Below are 23998 nucleotides of genomic sequence, written 5' to 3' on the forward strand. Positions count from 1 at the left end.
CTTTGGGGGGGGTAATTGAAAAGGGCCTAGATTGTGGACATTGTGGACACCATCCGACTAAGTTTTGGAGGGGTTTTCCAAAGACGTGCACTAGATGTTCTTCCTGCCCACTCACGTGACCCACGGTCGCAACATCACATCATCGGCTCACTCAACGCAGATGTAAGCATGTCGTCCAATTATTCGATCGCATTGGATACGATCTTACTTCCAGTTCTTCGTGGGCTATGTTTTCCTCCAACACAGGCACGACTCGAATCAGGCGACAATTAATCAGGGGCAGCGTCACAAAGGTCAATCCAGATGGAGTCGATAGGGACGATTGTAGGTAAATCTTTTTATACAAATACATATATCAATGCACAGCATCATGATTGGAATGAAACAGATTCCGATGATACATTCGCAGTGATGTCTCCGTCGTCGGCTCTTCAAACCTTCAAATGACGAGCATGGTGTCGCTTGCCGAAGCCCTGGAAGGGGTTTCCGCCTTGAAGACCGTTGGTCGCACCTTGAAATGGATTGCCGCCCTGGAAGCCGCCTTGGTTGCCTCCTTGGAAAGGGTTACCGCCGTTTCCACCCTGGAAGCCACCGTTACCCCCTTGGAAAGGATTACCGCCCTGGTTGCCGCCATTGCCTCCTTGGTTGCCCCCTTGGCTACCGCCCTGGTTCGGGTTACCACCTTGGTTCCCGCCATTACCACTACCCTGGTTCCCACCGTTGCCGTTCTGGTTGCCATTACCAGCGCCGGCGCCATTCCCGGCACCGCTTCCAGTGCCAGATCCCGATCCAGACCCAGACCCAGACCCATTGCCCGCTCCAGCACCACCGCCGCCCCCAGATCCAGAGCCCGCGCCCGCGGCAAAGAGGGCCGGGCCGGGGATCTTGTAGGTAGGGCTCTGCTCGTCGTTGTAGATGTTGTACTTGAGCCCCTCGTCGCTAGCCTTGTACAGCGCCGTCCCGGCCACTCCCGCGGGTGACTCGGTGCCCGACCCCGAGATCTCGAGGTTGACGCACTGCGGGTACATCTGCGCCTTGCCGTCCTGCATGCCCTCGTGCAGGGCGATGAGCTCGTGCCGCAGGACATAGTTGCCCGGCTTGATGCTCGCCGGGATCTCGACGGTCCACTTCAGCCCATTGTCGATGAGCTCGTCGTCGGCCCAGCGGCCGAGCTGCCCGCCGCCCGCGCCCAAGCTCAGCTGCCCGCCCTCGGCGATCTTGAAGAACTTGAGGGTCGTCTTGTCGACGGTGGCGCAGTCGCCGCCGCAGTCGGCGAGATAATCAATGACGGGGCCCTTGTGGGACTCGAGCCACTGGTTCCAGGTCAGCTCGACGGACTCGCCGGCCGCGACGGGGACGCTGAGCTTCGCGTTGGCGGCGTCGAGGTGGCAGATGATGTCCGGGTCGTTGACGGCCGAGGACAGGACGAAGCCGTTGTCCGTGGCGCCGTTGGACCAGGTCACGCTGTCGGGCTGGGGGCCGAAGGGGGCCGCGGTCGGGTCGAAGCCCTTGAAGGTCTGGCCGCCGGCCGTGACGCTCGAGATGTGGCCGTGGGCGGCGACGGAGGCGGCGCCGGCTAGGGCGGTGAGGACGGTTTTTCTGGGGATGGAAGACATGGTGCAGACGCAAAGAGTGAGAGTGTGTAGTTCTGCAGGGGTAGAAAACGTGAAGAGGTATGAGTATCAACTCGAAAATGTGTGGAGATGACCGACTTGCGGGTAAGAGCGAAAGTGACCTCAAGTCAGGAACGAAGGAAGGTAGTCAAAAGAGTGACTAGAAAGAATGCAGATGACTAGTGATAAGTCTGAAGAACAAGAGGATGGACAACATCTCGTGCCAGATGTGGGCGGCTATATAGGCAAAGATCAAAGCATGATACCGGCAGGCCATGGTGGGTGGACAGCCCCGTTCGTCCCACGTAGAGCCTCAAATCCCTTGGGTCACCACTCGGGTAGCATTGTTCTTGCCTTGGCAACGGCATAACCGCCAAATGAGCCATCCAGGACGGTAACATCATGGGGTTGCCAAGAGCAGATGGAGCCTTGGGTCGACAGGCCCATCGAGCCGAGTCAACCGCAAAAAAGGAGTCAGATACGATAATACCATGGCAAAATCGCGACTGGAATGCAAGCGAGCCTCCAATGTCGGTTGGCTGAGCCGCTTCTCAGATAGATGCAGGAGAACCCGTTACCCCGGCACGCCAAGAAAGTTGAGGTAGGTTGAGCCGCGCCTTTGGGGGACCCCTCTCATTTATCTGATGTTCTTGAGCCGCCAAGCGCAACCACCATGCTCAATGCGTTACCCGTAAGCGGTTCGGCAAATTCATCCTTGCTTCAATCATCGCTCGGGTGTGCAACGATTTCCCTCTAGTCGCCAAAAAAAACGACCATATTGGAATAATCGCCGCCGGGATCTGGCAGAAGTGTGCCGTCCCGCCAAGCCGTCCGCCAAGCTGATCCACCCGTTTGAAAGTGCCCCTTACAGGAATAACAGCGTTTCGGCACGTTGCCGTGTCCCGTGCTTTCGCTTCCAAGGACCACCAATGTCAAGTGCCAACTTCATGGGTTTTGATGCTCTAGACATTTGGACGCTCTGCGTTGGGATCTGATGACAAGGTGTCATATATGAGCAGGTACAACCGAACCGATGAGCAGGATCCCAGGCCCGGCGAGGGGTTGGACGACGGGCACTATGCAACGGTATGGGATGAACGCCCAGTCCGTTCTAGGTTTTAGAATATACGACGTCGTATGTCCATGTCATATGACTACTACCCAAACGCCCGTAGGGACAAATCGTCTCGATGTTTCCACTTACTCCAGGTTACAACAGTGGAATTAACGGATACTGCCGGAATAGCACTGTCATTTGGCAAGAACTACTAACATACTAAACAATAGGAAGTGAACTTACGAGAAACATGGTATTCATGAAATCATCACCACCAACGAACACTTTGGTGCAGTGGTAGCACACTTGAATCTATGTAATTCGCTACATGGATGATAGAGACTGGGGTTCGAATCCCCAACGTGTTTGATGTTTTTTGATCCTTGCTACTACTTTAGTGGTTCTTTTGCTGTTATTTTTTCCCCGCGGGTAATCGATAGTGAACTTTGGCTTCTTATTTCGATGCTGTGAAGTGCTGAGCGACTCGACCGAAATCGGAAGCCCTTAGCCTCACACAGCCTTGGTCGCGGTCGTATCTACAGTCTTGTTCTCCGACTCCATCGGAGCCGTACTGTTGTCAACTATCTCGACACCCTTCGGCTCGTCGTGGTAGGTCTTGCGCTCGACGACGGCCTGGATCTCGGCGGTAAGACGAGACTCGCCCTTGCGCGTCTTCCAGGGGACGGGTCCGTCTTTGGCGAACATGAGCTCGACCTCTTCCAGCGTCTTACCGCAGGTCTCGGGGTAGAAAGCGAAGAACCTAAGAAGTAAGTCAGGATATGATGGAACGCAATTCCAGAGGGAAGGAGGAAAAAGTGAAGAGATGCGGGTTTGGGTTTTGACTTACCATGCCGCTGCACCCATGCAAAGCACGCCAAACACGATGAAGATGCGCCACTGGATATTGGCAAAGGCCGGGGGCAGGAACATGCCCAGCGCGAAGTTGAAGACCCAGTTAGACAGGGCGGCCATGGACATGCCGGTGGCGCGGGTGCCGAGAGACCAGACCTCGGCGGCGTAAATCCAGCAGCCCGGCGCGAGGGAGAGGGCATAAACCACAATGAGCAGGTAGGAAAAAGTGATGACGGTGTTGGCGGCGTTGCCCGAGGTGACCTTGAAGATGACGTTGGGGTTGCCGCCGATGCCCTCGGGCACGGGCACGTAGTTGGTGGCCATGGCGGCCCCGACGGCGAAGTGGCAGATGCCCATGCCGATGGCGCCGTAGATGAGCAGGGGCCGCCGGCCCGTCTTGTCGATGAAGAGCCACATGACGCCCGTGAAGATGATGAAGACGGCGTACTGCACGCCCGACGTGATCATGGCCACGTCGCCCGTCAGGCCCGCCATGCTGGCGATGTAGGTCAGGTAGTACACGATGGTGTTGGCGCCGGCGAGCTGCTGCCACGCCTGCACCGACACGCCCGCCATGGTGCGCTTCCACATGCCGTTGCGGAAGAACTTGCGGAGCCCCGGCCCCGCCTCGCGCTCGGCCTGCAGCGTCGTCTCGATCTCCTCGAGCTCGGCGACGACGAGGGGGTCCGCCACGTTGCCGCCGGCCTGGATGCGGGCCAGGACCTCGATGGCCTCGTCGCGGCGGCCGACCTTGGCCAGCCAGCGCGGGGAGCGGGGCAGGAAGGGCAGGCCGATCATCAGGAAGACGCAGGGGATGAACTGGGTGCCCCAGGCGGTGCGGAAGGAGGCGTCGCCGGGGATCTTGGAGCAGGCATACCCGATAAAGTACATGATGAGGATGCCAAACTCGATGGCGAGCTGCTGGATGATGACAATGGACCCGCGCTTCTCGGCCTGGGCGATCTCGGCCAGGTAGACGGGCACCTGGGCCGAGGTGATGCCCACCGTGAAGCCGTTGATGACGCGGCCGGCGATCAGGGTGCCCGCGTCGCGGCAGGCCACCTGCACGGCCGTGCCGACCAGCCAGAAGAGGCAGGCGAACATGACCGAGTCGCGGCGGCCGATCTTGTCCGAGATGGGGCCCGCGACCGCCGAGCCCAGCACCGAGCCCGCCGCCAGGGCCGACCCGATGGCGCCCTGCAGGGCCCCGGCCGGCTTGTGGAAGTAGTCGAGGTACTGGTCGGTGATGACGATGGCGGACATGGACGAGATATCGAAGCCGAAGCTAGAGGTGGTTGGGTCAGCACTGAGGCTTTCGATTTGTCTCCCTCGCCATCGTAGGAAGTGGCAGTGCGAGGGTAGAGAGGAGAAGAACCTGGGTTTACTTACAGCATGCCACCCAACGTGGCAATGATGGCCACGAAGTGGATGTTGTAGATCTTGGGAAAGGTAGGGAGCTTCATCTTGACTGTGTGGCCCGGCAAGAGCGCGCAGATATCGAACTGTTTCCTCTGGACGGGAAACAATACAGATGAAGAAGGGGGACAAGGAAAGTAGCAGCGACACCCTCTCCAGCAGCCGGGTGTCCCCTCTTCATTTATGGCTCAGCTCGGCGCGCGCCATCCCCATCCTCATTCGCTTTCCATCCCATCTCTGCAGCCAAGGGGTGGCAGTCATGAAATATCGACATCTGATTGACGGAGCTGCTGTCTTCGTATACCAAGAGCCAGGGATGCCTCACTTGGCAATACCGCGAGAATGGGAGTCGAGGCCATTCGATTCAAGGCGACGCTCGCGCTGACCTGCTGATACTGATCTCGCAGCAAACGCCAATGCTTCGTCTTCCCATGCCCAGACTCCGGTTGAAGTCGTACCTCATCTCAGCCAGCGCGCCAACTGTTACCCAATGCTTACACCAGCACCCCAGGAAACCCCAGGTCTTGGAGTCTTGGAGTCTTGGAGTCTTGGGGTAGTGAGGGCTAGAATGACTCTAGATAGTCGTCCGAGGCCAATCCCAAAGCGGGAAAAGCTGACTTCACGAATCATGCCGTCTAATGGCTTGGGATTTCTCGGCTCTGCGGGGCATACGGGGATCTGATAGGTGCGTTTAAGTAGAAAACGGCAAGATCCCCTTCAAGTATAGTCGCTCATCTGGTGAATTGAACCTGACGACCAATTCCACATGTTGTCGGTGCACCCTCCAAGCCGCCAGTCCATTGTGGTGTTCTGGGGAAAGGGAAATGGGGATGGTGCTCTGGAGCGTGGGCCAGGCACGTTCCTCACGGCCAGGCAATAGACGAGATGCAAGTCCCTGTGAGAATAGACCGGGTCAGTCTACATATCGAAGAGCTGGCATTCCGGTGCAGTGGCCACGAGTATGCGTCAGAGATAATATCGAATTGGAACAGCGATTGTTTTATAAGTTCCAATTTGTTTATTCCACTGCTGTGATCTGAACAAGTTTCCCTCGTTTGGCAAGCAGAGATCTTGGACGAACGACCCAAGACCTGCTAGCTACTTGGCGAAGATGTGGTGAGCGAGACACATCAATCGTCTCGCCGTCTTGGACCATGCTTTGCATGGATGGGAAAAGTAAAAGTTGACCGCTTATGAAACCGAGGGTATCAAACTGATCGGCATGTTCAATTACAGCCTAAATGACGATGCCAGTTTCAATCTGATATTAGTTCCATGTTGCAGGGGTCCTGGACTCCTGGGTACACCTGTGAGTCCCCCACTCAATTTGGGGAGTAATTGGGACGCCCGCCTACCCTGTAATCACAAGAAACGAGGGCGTGGTGCAGTATGAATCTTGAAATACGTAGGTGGACTGACTGCCCAGGTGTAAGAACTGTATATCGAGCCTTTGACCCGACAAGATGGAAACATCCCACAAAGTTGCGGCGCAGTACATGGATTGTTTATGTACATGTAGGTACCTATGATCGGTTGGCTGTGGAGATATATTCGATGGGTAACAACACACCCTCGCTTGTTACTTACGACTACATTCCTTCAAACCTTATTCTGATGTCGAGAAACGACCAGCCACATATCGAGTCGTATGGGCGGCTTGGAGCCAGCGCAATCAATATAAACAATCTGTTTTGGGGGCCCTTTGCTAGGGCAATGCGAAATGGAACACGAAAGGAGTTCCAGGCACTTGCACCTGCTACTGTTTCGGCTCTGGTCTGCTGAACCGCTCAGAGATTCGGACAGCCTATTGTACACGAACAGCCGGTATTTGAGGAGGCTAACGACTGATGCGGGAGACACCCAAGGCGTGCTTCAAGTGTCAAGCCTTAGTGGCCAGTAATTGGCAAGAAAGGCTCGCCGACGGATGGGAAGCATGATCGCATGTTGTTCTTGCTCCCGTCGAATACAGACCACAACTTGAGTTCAATGCCTCAACTAACAAGACCGGCGAAAGGCGACGAGCAAGATATCGCCATGTAACGTTGTATGTCTTGAGGCACTTGGAGGTTTTTGCCTCACGTGACAGGCAATAAGGGCCTGTTGCCCGTCAACCTTGGCAGCTCGGGTTGCCCATGACACGCGAAATAGCCTCAAGGTTAATGCGGCAAATGAATGCTGGAGTGGATGCCCCTGCTCGTACTTGGCCGAGTCATGGGAGACAAGAGAAGCAAGAAAACAAAAGCAATGGGTTTGTTGGAGATTGCCATGTTTTGTTTTCTTGCCTACTTGTCTCTGTTGTTCGCCCGCCACAAGCCAGCTGGGCCATGGCCATTGGTGGTTGGTTGGTTCAGGCCCGGGACACAGGCGCGGGGCACCAAAAAGCCAGCCAGCCAGCCAGATTTGGATCGAAGGAGGCGTAATCGTTTTCAATCAGCCAATACTTCCCAAACATTCCCGTTGATTGATCCCAAAAGACTTTATCCTTTCTTCTCGTAGTTTCGTATTCTTAGTTTTAACAGGCTTTCAAGCATCCTCGCATTCTTTTCCCTTCCGAGTGACCAACTTTTTCCCATCGTTTCTCCCCATAAGTTGGCAGTGTTTGGCTGACGTCGTCCAAGATGTAACAGTGACCAGCGCTGGTGGACCCTGTTACGTTCTAGTATCAAATGCCCATTGCGAGAGCATTTGCGCCACCAAAGGCCGTCGACAAAAAACCCGGCTCTGTTTTTTTTACATCGACCTCGTCGTCTGCCTTTCGACTTGTTCAGAGGGGTTTTGTAGTAGATAGAAAAGTAGTAGGCAGTCGAAGATGCAGTCGGGTCGCTCACAGCAGCGGGCGCCAGGGAGCTTCTCGCCGCTACCCAACAGCTTCTCCTCCTCAGCCGCTGCGGCGGCGGCTGCGGCATCGGGGAGGGAGCGAGAACGAGAACGAGATGGCCGGCCACCGTCTTCTTCCTCCCAACGCAACCAACTCACGCCCGCCTCGTCTTCGAGCCGACCCCAGATCCGCCGCATCGACACGTCCCCGGGCGACGACAGCACGTCGGCCACCTCGTCGTCTACCTATTTCAATCTGCCTGCGGCTAAAGTACGCAGCCCACAGACCCCAGTGGACGTCACGAGCCCTTCACTCCCCGGTTTCACCGCGCATTCAAACGGTAGCGCCTCTAGTCTGCAAAGCCCCCAGAACTTCTCCCGACCCAACCGAGATACCCTCCCGCCCGGCGCCCGCAATGCCTCGCCTCTGACCCTCCCCTCGTCGACGACCCGCATCGGCCACCATTCCCGCAAGCATTCCCAAACCCAAGGCATGTTCGACACCACCCTGCCCTCGACGAGCTCCTCCAACCTCGCCCAAATCACCACCATGTCACAGGGAAACATACCGCCCGCCCCCGCCTCGGCCGGCTTGTCTGCAAGTCAAATAGCGGCCCAGGCGGCCATGCAGCACCAGTCTCTCGCCGCCCACCAGCATCACAGTCGCAACCGATCGCAAACCGTGCCCTTTCAGGGCAGCGGCGACAACCACGAACCCCAGAAGCGACAGGTCTCGAGGTCTAACGGCCCGACCGCCATCTCGGGAGGGCCACTGAGCCCACCCGCCCTGAGCCTCACCGAAGCGAGTGTGCCCCGAGACGCCCACCTTAATAATACTTCTCACGCTGCCGCCGAAGCAAGATATCACAATGGCCTGCTGGGAAACCAGGCCGCAACTACCGCCGCCAACGTCGCTTTTCCCCGATCCTCGCCGCAGACTTCGCCAGCCTTAGCATCCGAAGAGTACCGGCAACCTGTCCTTCCGGCGCCGATTACGATTCCCGAAAAGCCCCTCAAGCTCGAGAAGTCCAAGGTCAAGCTATTTTCACGGCCCAAGAAAATCGACACCAAGGGTGAAGCGAGCGTCAAACCTCTGCCCAGCCCCAGCAAAATCGGCTCGGCACTCGCCTCTCTACAACGCGGCAATTTCAGTACGACGAGCCTGGCCGAGACGCAGTCTCTCTACAGTCTAAATAACTCCTCCTCGGCCACGATCCGCGCCCTCGACGCCCCGCTGGACAAGGAGGGCGGGGGCAAAGAGAAGGAAAAAAGAAAAGGAGAAAAAACACCATTTTCTCTCGCGATCCAAGCACAAGCTCAAGGATAATGACTACCACCTGCCCCTGTCGTCGGCGGCGAGCAATTCGCGCCCCGTCGACCCCAACGCACCGTCCAGTCTCTACAACTTCAACGTGCCGCCAAGTCCCGGCCCAAACACGTCGAGTTTCGGAAAATCCGTGTCAGGGCTCGACCTCCGACACGGCGGCCGGGCCCTGCGCGAGAAGAGGAAGGAAGAAAAGCAGCAGCTCGGCATGGCCCACGACAACGAGTCCGCCTTCACCTTAAACCCTACAAGTTCGACCTCCGAATGGGCGGGTCCCTCCAGTCTTGGCACCAATATATCCCTGACCCAATCCAACCTCAACTTCTTCGACCCCGTCGACAGCTCCAAATACGGACTTAACAGCATGACTCTCGACGACGCCTGGCCCTACCTCAAGGCCAAACTCCTCGCCATCTTCGAGGGCGAGGACCTGCGCCTGCCCATCGAGGACTTCAATCGCGTCGTCACCATGCACATTCAATTCGCCATCCAGCGACGCTCTGCCCACATCATCGTCGAGGACGTGCGGGAGCTGCTCTCGACCGGCTTCCTGTCGCTCGACTTCGCTCTGCGCCGCACGCCCGAAGACCGACTCATTCCCGCCCTCGCCGAACTATGGGTCTTCACCTTCACCTCCATTCTGCCCTACATGCAGGCCGTCTTCCTGCCGCTCGATCTCGAATTCTCGGGCACCGGCCCCTTGATGACGGCCGACCAAGCCCGCGATTTCTGGGGCGCCATCCTGCCCAACACGAGCAACGACGCGCCGCCACCATACCCCACCGCCACGACAACCCCGGCCACGCCGCCGACCCTCGACATCCGACGACTCGTCCTGCTCTCTTACCGCGACACCCTGATCCTCCCGCGCTACGACAAATTGAAGATGATCTTCTCGCGACTGTCCCTCGAACACCTACCATCGAGCCTCGCAAGCCTCGCGCTGGCCTCACCCCCGCCGCCGAGCGACGCCATCCTCAGCACCAGTCTGCCCCGCGACATGGAGTTCCAGCCTCTTCAACAGCAGCAATCCCAATCTACACCGCAGTCCCAACGACCCGGCACCGCCATGAGCCTCGACCCGTCCGTCGCCTCGTACAATTCGAACGGCTCGACGCTCCTCAACAACATCAACAACGCGGACAACAGCAGCAACCCGTCGCGCTCGCGCGCCATCTCCAACGTCTCGTTCGGCAGCGGGTCCGAGGGCGCGCCGTCGAGCATGCTGCGGCCCTTCACGCCGGCCATCCGCGAGGGCCGCGACCGCAACAACTCGGGCAGCAACGCGAGCCTGCGGGAGATTGCGCAGCGCGACCAGAACGTCGAGCTGGGCGGCAAGCAGGTCACGGACATGGTGGGCCGGATGCTGCAGTGCCTGAGCGTGCTGGCGAGCGTGCAGACGGGCGGGCTGGCGCCCTTCGAGGCCAACGTGGCGTCGTCGTCGGCGGCGCAGGGGGCGGCGGCGGCGAATGCGGCGGCGGCCGCTGCTGCGGCGCAGGGCAGTGGCGCGGGGGGCGGGAACGATGAGGGGAGGAATATGGTCACCGAGCTGGGACGGCTGCTGAAGCTGAACTGGCTCGGCCGCGGGCGCACCGGCAGGAACCGCCGCGGTATTGTTGGGGGGCGCATTAAGCGGGATAACAGCGATATCATGACGGGTGGTGGTGGCGGCGGTGGTGGCTCGTCCATCATCTCGGCGCGTAGCAGTCATAGCGGGCTGAGCGGGCTGGCGATTCAGCATCAGCAGTCGCAGCAGCCGCAGCCGCAGGTGTTGCGGGAGGGCGTGGGGGCGGCTGGTTAGATAGAGAGAGACGTCCTTTTCCTTTGTCTTACTACCGGCGGCTGGTGTTTTCTTACGACTGTTTTACAAATCATGGTTCTGGAGTTTGGGGGACGGGATGGGCATTACTGGACTTCCGAATCACTGGGCGAACGAGCAAAACAGGTGAGCCAGCACTTACTTGGTGGCGACGACGGAACAGTACCAGGAGTCTCTTTTTATTTTGGTCTCTCTCCCAGATTTGCTTACTTGACTTGCACTGGGCGTTGGGGGATGGGGGCAAATAAAATTGTGTCGTTTTGCTACGTATGAAGTACATGATCTTGTTGCGATCACAATCGAATGGAGAAGAGAGAAAGGGCAACAGGGACGACAACAACATCAACACAGCAGCAATTGGATGATTCGAGTTCCGTCATGTCTTTGGGTTTTCGTTGCAGTTTTGTTCAGGGTATTTGGGAGTTTCTATAGATGGGCAATTGATACCCTTACGAGATGCGATTTGAGCATTGGGTGTGACAGCAACGTGCGTGATCATTGGCCATGCCTTCGACAAGGTGACGGACCGTCATTCGTGGGATATGTGATGGAAGGCATTACAAGTAGGCCACTTTGGCGAGCGAGCTCTCAGCAGTGGTATACTGTTACGATACTCGGATAGGGCAGGCGCAAGCGTGAAAGGTAACGTAAAACGCATGATTCAGCAGAAGTTGTAGTGGTAATCGTGATATTTATTATTCTTGCTATTGAAGGATGGCCGCGAAGCCATCGTATCGACCGAAGCAATGAGCTTGTGTAAAAGACCTAGTAAAATCTTGTGAACGTTAGCCAGGTGGTCTGGGAAGAAGCTGGGCAACATGAATAATCGTAAATGATTGATGTCCATCATACATCCAAGGTAAGGACTTGCAACCGTCATTTGCTCTCTATAGGCTCGAAACTGGCGAGAGCTCGAGTGGAAACTGCGAATTAGGTGGAATATTGAATCATATGGACTCGGGTGAGGTGTGCTTGAGAAAGAAAATATCGGCTTACCATTTGTGTCACGACTGAAGGGAAGCGCTGAGACTACAAGGTTAGTGGTGAGTTCAGTTGGTTGCGATGAATGCAAGATTGCTAAACTTCCGAAATGGTCAGTTGGGACTGTCAAACGGATGTTGAGTGTGTGAAGTGTGAGGGTGATCCTCCCTCCGCAACCTGATCGCATGCCAGAGAAGGCAAAGCGAAAAGGCCGTGGATTGAATCAGACAAAATATACTGGCAAGTAACAGGGGCCGCTGTCGCGACGCACCCGAAAATGTAGCTTCGTTCATGGTCGATTCTAGCTGGGAAAAGAAGACATGTTTCTTTGGTTGTCATCAGATGAGGATGTTGGGGGTGGGATGTGTTGGTTGCGCAAAGGCAGGCAGGGGAGAGAAAAAGTCTTACCATTTCAATGACGCGCCGCAGATGGATTGTGCCGTGTCGTGTCGAGAAAGTGCGCCCATGGAATAATCAGGCAAGTCAAATCGATCAATCGACCGATACGGACAATCCGATCTGCGGCAGTCAAGGGACCAGCTCAGTTCAGCGTATGTTGCATGACTGAGTGGTTGGTTGGCGAAGAAGAGAACTGAGGATGTGATCTTGGAGGGGACCTGGTCGGCATTTTGTAGTTGCCTTTGGAGGCTCTGGCAGAGAAAGCAGAAAAAAATTAAAGGTGGGGAGGTCGTGCAAAAGCTTGGGAAAGTGGGAACGTGCGGGTCTCTGGTTTTTCCGATAAGCGAGGAAAACGTGACCGCCTGCCCGGAATGGTTTAGACTCGGTTCTTCCTGAGGGTCTCTGGCACGTCTGTACCTGATGGACACCAACCTCGATGGGGTTTTCGAAGGAGCAGAACGCTCTCGAACGGCCAGGAACCGTCATTCTGGAGATTGTGTAGTTACGTCAGATCTCAATTGGTTCATATAGACACTACCTAGTTTGGTGGCTTACACTGCGAAAAGGTCAGGAAGTCATGCTGGATCTGCATTCGAATCAAGTTTTCGGGAAGAGCTGAGCGGCTTCATACTGCAGCAAGCATTGATGAAGCTGAGGGATTGTCACCTTCCAGACTTATGGTTCATTTGGTTCTCGTTCGATCTTTGATGGTGATTGTATCGAGCTGGAGCACACGCTTCGGCGTTGAGCCTTAACTCCGTTCCTTGCCAACTGCGAACCCAAGTCACCTAACCCAGAGCTGATAACGACCTCAAAGTACCATCCCAGCTTACTAGGGTAGGCCAAACGGATATGCAGGGTTTAATTTGGCTTTCAACGACGGTATGTGATGAAAACCATGTTTTCTCGGTTTCAAATGTGCCATTCCCTTATATCCAGGGGTCTACTTTTGATCATTTGGTGGGTTATCTATGTACTTTTACTTCAAGAGCACGCCATGAGACTCTCACAGTATGGTTGGTCTTAAATCTGTTTCATGATACACGCTCCAAGGTGTCAGCATACAATCATCACTCGAGGTCATGGACGAAAGGTATGTTGAACTTTGGCGACATTTGGTTCGGGCGAAATCAACCTGGCTACCTCGCAGGAGAGCATCAACTGGAGTCGAAAATATCCGTGGTTGGATAACCTATTCTACTGGGAGATCTAAATCGATCATTCCTGTTCGTATCAAGGGGCTCATGTGGTTCCAAATGGTTACTTGCCAACTGGAATGAGGTTCTGATTCGATGGCACACCCTTTGAGATCGGGTTTCTAGAGTTGTCAATGCTGAAATACTATTCATGCATCTGGGACTGTGTGCAGTATGTCAAATTCCCGGATTGCATTAGGTAGTATAAAACGAGACAACCTGGCTGTGGATATCTTCAATGCTCGGTATAGATGGGTGATCTGGGTTGACAATGCTGAAGATCGATTTGATACTGGCTCCCATCCTCGTACTCACTTACATATTCATCGTTAATACCTAGCAGGTAAAGTATGTAACTGGAGAGACACCAAGACAGATATGGGTAAAAGTAGTAGGGTAATATCCTAGGGGAGAGAAGGTCGAGGTAGTGGCTAGGAAACTGTGCGAGTATTTCGTTGGGCGATATGCGTACTTTGGTTGTCCACCGTTGGTTATATTAACATGCTTGAGAATGGGACTTACTGGGACGCAGGTAATGCTATTATATGTATGTACAAAGAGGCCGAGTCACGTGTGTGTCAGTATCTTGATCGTTATCTTGACGTCTTGTGACACAAAAGTTGGATTAGTATGGACGAAGACTTGATGCCTGAGATAGCTCCACAGAAATCAGCGGTTCGATATGGCGAGTACCCGCGCTCTCATTTACCTTTAAGGGTAATATCATGTAGTTAACGGGTTTTGAAACACAAGTTCACTTCAGTTACGGTCCATTGTGCGTGTCGGAAGCTTCTTACAGCACGATCACCATGGCGGAGCCAGCGCGGAATTCTCAAAAACGGGACTGAATAGCATGACCGAGCAAAATGAAAGCGATGTGCCTGGCTGCCGATCAAGATGAACTGGGTAGAATGGACGAATAAAAACCTATACAACTTATCTTCGCCGTAGTATTCGTTGGCTAGGTGGGTAAAGGACGTAGGTAGGCCAATCTAAAGGATGACTTGGTTCTTCAGGTCGCCAGCTACATTTGAACTCGTTCCTGCAATAAAGTGTTTGAGAATAGGAAAGTGATGTTAATCAGACAAGTTGAATACTCGTCTTTCTGTTTGGGTAGTCCTAGACGTGTAGTTGGAGGACTACTCCGCCTCGCAGGTCGAACCGTGACAGGCTAAAAATAGACGGAGCGCCGCCATTGGGGACCAAATCGGCCTGTGCTTGCGAGACTGGCCCGGGAACAGCATCTTGTCTTCACCGAACTCTTCAGCCCAGATCAGCTGCCACCTCTCCAGGCTTCCAGATAACAGAAAAAAGAAGAGCCTGATGCTGCAGAGTTTTCATGCATTATATAAATAGCAGCTCCCGAGTTTCAACTTTAGGGGGGAGGACACATAGCAACACAACCCACCCTTCCCCGTTCACGCGTCTTCTGAAACGGACTCTTCCTCAAGCACGAACCCCCGCGTGGAATCTCCCATAGTCTCGCGTATTCTCTGCCCCGGCGAGTAATGCACGTTGTCCAGCGACCACTACCATACCCAATTATCAACAATCACTGCGGTCCGGCCATACATGGGCCGACGGCCTTTCGGGAACAGCCAGCACTGGACAGGCACAGGGTCTTCCTGATGAGGTGGACTGCAAAGTCGCCCGCTTCTTCCCGCCAGTGGTGCACCTGGCTTTGGCCAACCTACCGCAGGCGGACAACACTTCTTGTTGATTGAAGCCAGCAGCAAGCAACCCAGCGCCCGTCCGGGTGGCGCCCCGCAATTTGGCGCTTCCGCCTGGGGGTGAGGAAGAAGTTTATGCGATCCCTGCTCTGCTTGTACGCGATACTTGCATAGTGCCCGGTCACTGCCGCGCGCTCTGCCGATCCCTTTGAACTGCATCGCACCGCATGGGATCGAAGCTGCCCGTCGCTACATCGTTCGATTCCCGGCCGGTTTACAAGTGATTGCCAAAGAAACCCAACGCTCCGATCGGCTCGATCGCGAAAAATCCCGGAAAAGTCGGGCTTCTGGGCTCGCAGCATCGCGTTGTTTCCATGCCATGAGAGCGAGCTTGGAGAAGGCCTAGCCCACTTGAGGTTAAATATCTCTCTAAGTGCATAACTGCATCAGATTGGTCCATCCTTTTTATCTGCAAGACGGCCTGTCACGCCATCCAAGCTTCCTGAGATTTGATACTCGCCGGCCTGGCCTGCAAATCGGTCGCATAGAACATACGCACATTGCTCCTTACTACCTCTACTATACAGGAAGCTATAGTGGACGTCTCTGTATTACCCCGACACTTCATTGATGCAAATGAAAAACTGGTTGGCGTCCGAATGTATGAGATTCCTTCCAACTGCTTGATATCATATGCGCTTAAAAGCTAGAAGCCTGCATCGGGAATCGGGAAAACAATAATTCTGCCTATCAAAGTGCCGGAAACCGGTATCGGTGTGGAGAGGAATTTCACTCGGGCTGGGGGTCTGACAGTCTGCCCACCCACTTTTCATTCATCACTCGGGTTTGTCATATTCCCACACTTGCAATCAAGAACCCCCCCAGTCGCACTCTCGCATCAGGGCGGACTGGACCCTCCATGCCCCAGTCGCCTTTCCGAGCCGGCCAGTTCCAGTTCCAGTCCCAGTTCTAGTCGTCTCCTCTTCTACGCCAGGCACGCCTGTTACGTGCAGTGGGAGTAGTGGCAGCAGTTGAAGCCAGACAGACCCGATAGACAGATTCCAGATATCGGGAGTACCGTCAGCCCACATCACCAGCTGAGCTGATTGGTCGCTTGGCTTGGGTGATTCTGCAATTGGCGCATGCCTGCCTCATATCTTTTTGCCGACAATATCCATCATTGGAGAAGCCTCAAGACCAGTTGGCGACGGGTACCTACTTTACCTACCTTGCCGGGGCGTTGCTGACACTTGGGCACCGATATATGCATATCTGCTTAACCTAGATAGCGTGGGTGTGTGTGTGGGCGGGCGAAGACAGCGAGAGAGAGAGAGAGGAAAAAAAAAGCAGCCCAATATCTGACACGACCACGCCCTATTTTTTTTTCTCCTGCGATCACCGCCCGCTTTTCTTGCGCCGGTACTGGGCGCATCCAACCCACTCCAGGAACCCAGACACTCTCCCAGACTCCCAGACTCGCTCGCAAGTCCCAGTCAGTCTGCCAGTTCTCGCAGAGATCCCAGCCCGCGAGCCAGACTAGACTCCCAGACCCCCGTCGCTCGTACCTAATCGCTTGACTGCTGCCGCCAATTCCCCCCAAATTGTCTCTCTTCCACTCTGATCCCGTCGGATTCCCTCACCTCACCCTCTCAATCAGCCACTCCAAATCAATCGTCCAATTCGGTCGGGCCCAACATCCCTCACCCACCACCACCACCACCATCCCCCCCAGCCTTTGCCCAGTTGACTCTGCGCAATACTCCCACTCCAAGGGGGACATCATAACAAAATATCATTATCGTTATTGGCAAATCTGATTTTCTGGAGATTGCATCGCAGAATAGTCCTGTCTTTTTCTCGCAATCCCGATCCCGCCTTCTCTCCTGTCGGTCGGGCTTATTCGCACGTACATCAATCCCTTTGCGGTCTAGGCTGGCTGTCGAAACAAGCAGCCCTGCCTGGCGTGTTCTGTAATCGCGCGCCTCCCCAAACCACACAAACCAGCCCAGCCAGCATCACGCATCACCTCTTCCTGGCTCCTCCCGGCTTTCCTTGCCTTTGTTGTCTCCGCCTGGCTACCGTTTGCTTCGCGTCATCCAAGGCAACACCAAGTCTGCCCGCCCCGACTCCCAACGTCGTCCACGCCGACCCTGTTTTGCCCCCAATTCTGCCGTCTTATGCATCAACCCCCCGATCTTGCTGTCGATTACTACTCTCTGTGGACATCCGCGATCACCACCACCCAAAGGATCGGCGTCGCGAAGCCGTTCGTGGCTTGACCCGCGCTCTCGTGTTTTCTGTGTGTTCGCGGCAATAAAGGGACCGCCGTCGCGACAACGCATCTTCCCGACAAATCCTCGAATCCGGGCGACGATTATTGGAGCTGTCTTTGGCGCGTGTCGGTCTTCCCTCCACCACACCCACCGCCGACCTCGACCCCCGAGGGCCTTGCAGACCGTATCATTGGATTGTTATATGAAATAGCGCGGAGGTCTAGGCGTCGGTATCCACGTCGGTGGATAGTCGACGACAAGACACTGTAGAATACGGACCATGATGGCCAGTATGGGACCTGGTGGCGGCTTCCATCCCGGAATGCAGCAACATCCAGGCGTTCATCCAGGGCACCCCATGGCCCCCGGCATGGCTCATAACCCGAGCCAGCCAGGAGCCCAGCCGGGTATGCCTCCGCAGATGGCCGGCCACGGCATGGTCTCTGCGCCTGGCGGTCAGCCCAACCCGGCCGCCTTTATGGGAGGCATGCAGCCCCAGGGCGCCCAGGCGCATGCCTTGCAACACCTCAACCCCAACCAGCAGTTCCAACTTCAGCACCAGATGGCCAGTAAGTTTGCGCCCTCCTCGCCCCCCTCCTTCCTCCTTGCTCTTGTGATTTGTGCCGCCCGCCACTGAATTTGAGCGTAAGTCTTTCCGCCGCGGACACCGGTATGCTAATGGAGGTTCGACTGCCAGTAAATCAAGGGAATCCCGCGCTCGCCGCCCAGATGCAACAGCAGCAGCTCCTGCGACAGCAGCAGCAGCGACAGGCCATGCTGCAGGCAGGTATGTACGGTGGTATGAACCCGCAAAACATGCCCATGGGCATGCCGATGAACCAGATGAACGCGGCGCAATTTGCGGCCATGAGGAGCGGAAACATGCGACCGGTCGGTGTTCCCCCTCACCTGCAGCAGCAGCATCTCGCTCAACAATTACAACAGGGCGGCGGGAATCCCCAGCAGGCACAAGTAAGTTGCAACAGTTTTCCTCGTTATTTTCGACTATTTCCTTCTTGGGTCTCATACGTGGTGTCCGTTTTCTAGATGCTTGCCCAACAAATCGCCATGCAACAAGCTGCAAACCAACAGATGCAACAACATGGTCATCAACCTGGTCATCCTGGGCCTATGAATACTCAATTGATGGCACAACAGCAGCAGATGCTTCAGGCAGCGCAGCAGCAAGCCCAGAACCAGCAACAACATCAACAGCAACACCAGCAGCAACACCAGCAGCAGCACCAGCAGCAGCAACACCAGCAGCAAGCCCAACAGCAGCAGCAGCAGGCTCAGCAACAGCAACAGCAGCAGGCCCAGCAGCAACAAGCCCAGCAGGCCCAGCAGCAGGCCCAGCAGCAACAGCAGCAGCAGGCCCAACAACAACAGCAGCAGCAGGCCCAGCAACAGCAGCAGCAACAGGCCCAGCAACAGCAGCAGCAGCAAGCCCAACAGCAGCAGCAGCAGCAGCAACAACAACAGGCTCAGCAACAACAGCAGCAACAGGCCCAGCAGCAGGCCCAGCAGCAGGCTCAGCAACAGGCTCAGGGCCAAGCCCAGAACCAACCCCCAAACCAGGGGCAACCTCAGCCGCAACAAGGGGGCCCGCAGTCCCAACCCACTTCGCAACCACCGAATTCAACGCCCACCCCGTCGGGAGGACAACCCAGTCAGCCTCCCAGCCAGCCGCCGAATGCCGGGCCGCAGCCCAACCAGCAGCAGCAGCAGGGCCAAGCTCAAGCTCAGGGCCAAGGCCAGCCCGGCCCCCAGCAGAACGCCCAACCTAACCAGCCTCAGGGACCTACGCCGCAGATGCTCCAAGCCGCTCAGGCGCAGCATCAGGCTCAGGCCCAGCACCTGGCCAACAACCTGCAGCAACTCCAGCAGCAGCAGGTGATGAAGAACGAAGGCGCCATGAAGGGGCATTACTTGTTGAAGCTCCAGCAGTTCTGCGAGCATCTCAGTGGCTTCCAGGTACGACCTTACGGCCCTTGAACTGTATATGGCAGAACTCTGCAACTAATGATTGATGTAGGGCGGTGATAACGAAGAGGCCTTGATGTACTGGTCAAACTTCGTCCGGCAGTTCTTCAGCCCCACGGGTGTCTTTCAGCTCAGCTTGTTCATCATCGACAACTCGAATAGCGAGGAATCGACCGAGAAGCCGTACGAGATCCACGTGCCGGCCCTGCCCAGGTTTTTCCACGCACACTTCCAGAGCGGGGTGAAGAAGCTGCAGCTGAACCTGGGCAACGGCACCCGCGATCGGGGCATCGGCGCCACACACGTAGTCGAGAACGAGAACGCCAGCTTTACCTACTGGTACGAGAGCTCCCATGTGGTGTGGACCGGCAAGCTGCGGGCGCAGTTCGACGCGGAGCAGAAGCTCGCGTTGCTGGAGTTCACGACGACGTCGCACGACGAGTTCATCTCGAGGAAGATGGCTATAGACGCCGCCAAGCCCAACCACAACTGGATCAAGGACTGGCACCGGCTGAACTCGTCGGACGCCAAGCAGTCGCCCGAGATGAGCAAAAAGGGCAAGGCGAAACAGATGAAGTCGCCCATGACGGCGCCGCCGGACATCAGCCTTCCCGACTCGGCCGTCAAATCCAACATGGGCATCACGGAGCACGTCTTCCAGTATCTCGAGCTGGCCGAGGTGATTGGCATCATGCAGCCGTTGATGAGCTATTCCGTCGCCAACCCCCAATACGGCCCCTACGCTGCTCTGGAGATGTACAACAACAACAATGCCACGGGCCCCCAGATCGTCATGAACGGTCAGCAGCCGGGCAACGTGCCTGGCGGTCCGGGTCCAGGCCCCCGGACGCCCAGCTTTGGCCAATTCCAGATGGGCGCGTCTCCAGCCGCCGCCCACCATGCACTTCCCGGGTCACCGCATATGGGCAGCCCGGCGACAGGGCATATGCAGGCACCCGGCATGGCGCTGCAGCAGAGCCAGCAGGGAACAAGCTCGAGTGGCCCGAGCGCCAACACCAGCCCTGCCAGCAACAAGCGGAGGAGGCCGTCCACGGTGAAGACGGAGGACGAGAGCGGAGCGCCAACGCCTGCCAGCATGGGTCCGGCCGCGCAGTTGAACGGTGTCATGGGCGGCGCCAAGAAGCCACCGACCCCACGCATGCAGAACCAGAAGCGCCTGAAGACCAACAACTCGTGAAAATGGCCGTCGCAGCAGGTCGAACACCTTGCCGACGAAACCTAGCGGCGGCAACGCCATGGCGGTTCTCTCGGGCAAGCGCACCGCTCGTGGCCGGGGAGAACTGCCATGGGTAAAACCTTTGGACTTTACGTTTTTGCGCTTCTTGTTGTCATTGCATCACGGAGTTTTCTCTTCACCGCCGGGGTGGCCTGGAATTGCTTGCATTGTCCCATGACGGCGCTTGGATCGAGCGTTGGACCGGCGCTGTTCATCTTTTCAACTTGGCGCGTTGTCATCTTGGGGCCTCTTCCTGGTCTTGCAAATGAGAGGACGCGCCACGAAGGTTCCGTTAATACTTGGCGACGTGGGGGCCCGCTGTTCCTGGAAAAGAAGAACCGCGGGCCTCGATCGCCCTGTGTACGATATATCAAGACGGGGGGTTTGGCTCGGCGCACCGGTGTTCCTCAATTTTGGATATTTCTCATCGTACTACTGCTATTCACTACTACTACTACTACTACTACTTACTACCCTGTGTGCCACCTCATTGTCTTCTGCATTGTTTGCGCGCGAGAGAAAGAGAAAGATGAGAGAGCGGGTAGGAGTTGAACCCCCCCGGACGAAAAGTTGCTCGTGAGCGACATAAGAGGCATTTGGCGCGTGGGGATGGGGGCAGACGAGAACGAAGGGCTGTTTTCACATAGGCCAGGTATCTATCTATCTGGGATTTTGGGACATTTACTTTTGGATATATCGTTGTGCATACCCTTTCCATGTATTCAAAAATGATTCTACCTGGGATGCCGCCCCCTGCTTCGTGATCTTCCCCGATAATGATTTGTAGAGTCTGGCGACGGTGAACCTGAATAAATGCCCAGTGAATCGTGCGGGTTATCGTCACCGTCGACGTCACTGCCCTCTGCCTCTGACTCTTCATCGTCGTCGGCGGCGTCTGTCGCGTCACTGTGGAAGACAGCTGGCCGCAACAGCACGATGACCTCGGCGACCCCGCGGTTCTGCGCGACGTCGAGCAGGACGCCGCGGAACTCGTCCTCACCCAGCGTGCTCAGGGGCCGCATCCAGGACGTGCAGAGGGACAGGGGCCCGAAGACGGTGGGTTGCGGCGGCTGGCGCAGGTTGATCCGGATGTCGCAGGCGGCGATGTCTGTCGACGCCAGGGACTCGGCGTCTTCGGGGCTGCCGCTGTCATAGGAGGTAGGGGAAAAGTCGCGTTGGTTGAGGTGGGTGTCGTGGTAGGGGTAGCGGTGCCTCGCCACGGCCGAGGAGAGGGCGCGCTGGAGGAAGGCGGTCGGGCTGTGGTGGTGGCCTGGCGGGAGGGAGGGGGGGATGTGGAGGTAGAGGTGGTCGAGGATTTGGAGTTGGGGGTGGTAGTAGTAGGGTTGTTCTTCCAAGGGGGTGGAGAAGGTGGTGATGGTGGAGGATGCCGATGTCGAGGAGGGGGACGGCGGCGGGGGCTGGGGGCGGCAGATGTAGGCGAGGATGCGGGCTGGGCCGGGGGAGCGGATGGGGGGGAGGAGGGCTTGGAGACGGTCGGTGGTGGAAGGCATTGCTGGTGGATGTCTGAGGCTTTTCGCAATTTCTTGGTGGATCGGTCAGGAGTGCTGTAGTTGGAAGAGAGGCCGTGTTTTCCTTTCTCTCTTGAGGGTCGCAGGACTGGAGTTCGCGACTCGCCCAACGAAGCATGTTACGTTTTGTATGTATGTAGCAGCGATGTCTTTTCACGTTTATTTAAATGTGCAATTGGCTTATGGTTATTAATGGCACTGGATGACTTTGCATCCGAACTTGGTGACTCTGCTTGATAGTTGAATCATCTTGAGTTTTCCTCGGTAGCACCGACGATTTTCTATGTGCGACTGAGATAAGGAAGCGGATATCCAATCCTATTGAATATATCAAATTTGGGCTCCTGTGGTTAGATGGCGAGGTATTTTCCTGCCTGCCTGCCTGTCAACAGCAGGAATAGCATTTGCACCGAGTGAAGAAGCCATCGAAACAGCCAAGACCACCACTACCCTGAACGTCCTGCATCCCCTCAACTTCCCACAAGCCTGCTTGGTTCCTTTCCAACGTTCCTCCAACCCGGGGACGAACACAGCAGCAACAGCCGCATGCAAACCCTACATCCTCGGGTGGGACGCAGTCTGGGGGGGCGTGACCCGGATCTGCGGCAGCGGCGATCGGGCCCGGCAGGGCGACGTCTGCTGCCCCGGAGCCATCAGGGGGTGGCTGCCCAGCGGGTTGGGGGCTTTGTTGAGGGGCGTCATGGGCTGCGGCTGGGACAGCAGACGGTAGGGGAAGAGTGCGAGGCATTCTGAACTCGTTAAGGTTGCCTTTTGTTTTTCTTGTTTGGGTGTGATGGACGGCGATCTCTGCTAATTGCTTAACGGCAAATACACAAGCTTTCAATGTGCGATGTTCAAAATATTGTGCAGTAGAATGGCACAATTGCTGCGTAGTGTTGTATTTTGTTGATATCCGTACTCGAGACTGGCTCTGATGATGCTGGTCGGCTCGAGAGCTTAACGAATGGAAGAAAACGAGCTGAGGGCGATGCTAGCTCGCGTGGCCGGGGCCGTTGAAGGAGTGGTTTGAAGAAAAGGAGCGTGGATTCCCAGGCTCGGGAGTGAAGAGCGAATATGTGAAGAGAAAGTAAGAGGCAGACACTGGTAGACTTGCAGATGCGAGGAGCAGAGAAAAACTCTCCAGTAAGACGTGTGCGAGACGCCTGGCAATATATGCCCCAACGAGTCCCCGGGTGTCCCGTCGTGTTTGCTCAAGGTTACTACTATGATTGGATTGGAATCGCCCAAGCCAGCTAGCCCCTGGCGCGGTTCCTGAGTTGAAACACGTGGATCGGCACAGGGGCCATCCAAGCCGCGGAAGATAGGCTTTACTAGGCCGGCCAGCAATCCGTGCCAGGAGACAGGAAAGACTTTATGCTACTTGCAGTCTGACAGGATCATCGCTGACTAGCCGATGGGGCTTGGACATGGGCTTGCATGGCCTACTGGGCTGAGGCGCTGCTAGCTGGCTAGTCTGCTGCGCTGGACCCGACGCCGGCGCCCAGCTAGGGACGGGCTATCTGACGTCTTGGCTCCCGGGCCGTCAACTCCTGCATATTATATACACTCATTATCCATAAACACAAGTCAGGCGCTTACTGTAGGTGGAGTTGCGTGCATGAGCAATGCCGGTGGGAATGCAGATACCCAACGTTATTCGCTCGTCGTATCATTCCCATTGGGCTCTATGAACCAAGGTGCATGGAATATACGTGGCGGACGGTCTCTAGTATTAAATCGAAGAAGATGCAAAGAGCATGTGATTATTATGTCGAGATGCAAATGGCTTGATGTCCAAGCCAACCCACTTAACCTTCAAATGTTTGATTACT

The 23998-nt window shown here is 56.0% G+C and overlaps 5 protein-coding genes across 5 annotated transcripts; 2 read left to right on the forward strand and 3 right to left on the reverse strand.

The window, feature by feature from the left end:
- Positions 1-431: 431 nt before the first annotated feature.
- PG985_007989 (uncharacterized protein) lies at positions 432-1616 on the reverse strand (the record flags this gene model as incomplete). The annotated part of the gene is made up of 1 exon (XM_066827757.1): positions 432-1616. The coding sequence occupies one exon, from the start codon at positions 1614-1616 to the stop codon at positions 432-434; it is 1185 nt and encodes a 394-aa protein (XP_066682669.1).
- Positions 1617-3180: 1564 nt separating this feature from the next.
- PG985_007990 (general substrate transporter) lies at positions 3181-4985 on the reverse strand (the record flags this gene model as incomplete). Its single annotated transcript, XM_066827758.1, has 3 exons — positions 3181-3430; positions 3518-4807; positions 4912-4985. The coding sequence occupies 3 exons, from the start codon at positions 4983-4985 to the stop codon at positions 3181-3183; spliced, it is 1614 nt and encodes a 537-aa protein (XP_066682670.1).
- A 2762-nt stretch (positions 4986-7747) lies between these two features.
- PG985_007991 (uncharacterized protein) lies at positions 7748-10880 on the forward strand (the record flags this gene model as incomplete). Its single annotated transcript, XM_066827759.1, has 2 exons — positions 7748-8931; positions 8999-10880. The coding sequence occupies 2 exons, from the start codon at positions 7748-7750 to the stop codon at positions 10878-10880; spliced, it is 3066 nt and encodes a 1021-aa protein (XP_066682671.1).
- Positions 10881-17775: 6895 nt separating this feature from the next.
- PG985_007992 (PTAB protein) lies at positions 17776-20598 on the forward strand (the record flags this gene model as incomplete). The annotated part of the gene is made up of 4 exons (XM_066827760.1): positions 17776-17986; positions 18115-18389; positions 18579-19391; positions 19453-20598. The coding sequence occupies 4 exons, from the start codon at positions 17776-17778 to the stop codon at positions 20596-20598; spliced, it is 2445 nt and encodes an 814-aa protein (XP_066682672.1).
- A 773-nt stretch (positions 20599-21371) lies between these two features.
- On the reverse strand, positions 21372-22148 carry PG985_007993 (uncharacterized protein; the record flags this gene model as incomplete). The annotated part of the gene is made up of 1 exon (XM_066827761.1): positions 21372-22148. One exon carries the CDS (start codon positions 22146-22148, stop codon positions 21372-21374), a length of 777 nt encoding a protein of 258 aa, XP_066682673.1.
- Positions 22149-23998: the final 1850 nt, after the last annotated feature.

Source organism: Apiospora marii (genome assembly GCF_038362585.1).
Source record: "Apiospora marii strain CBS 49790 chromosome Unknown utg000005l_segment0_segment0, whole genome shotgun sequence".
NCBI lineage: Eukaryota > Fungi > Ascomycota > Sordariomycetes > Amphisphaeriales > Apiosporaceae > Apiospora > Apiospora marii.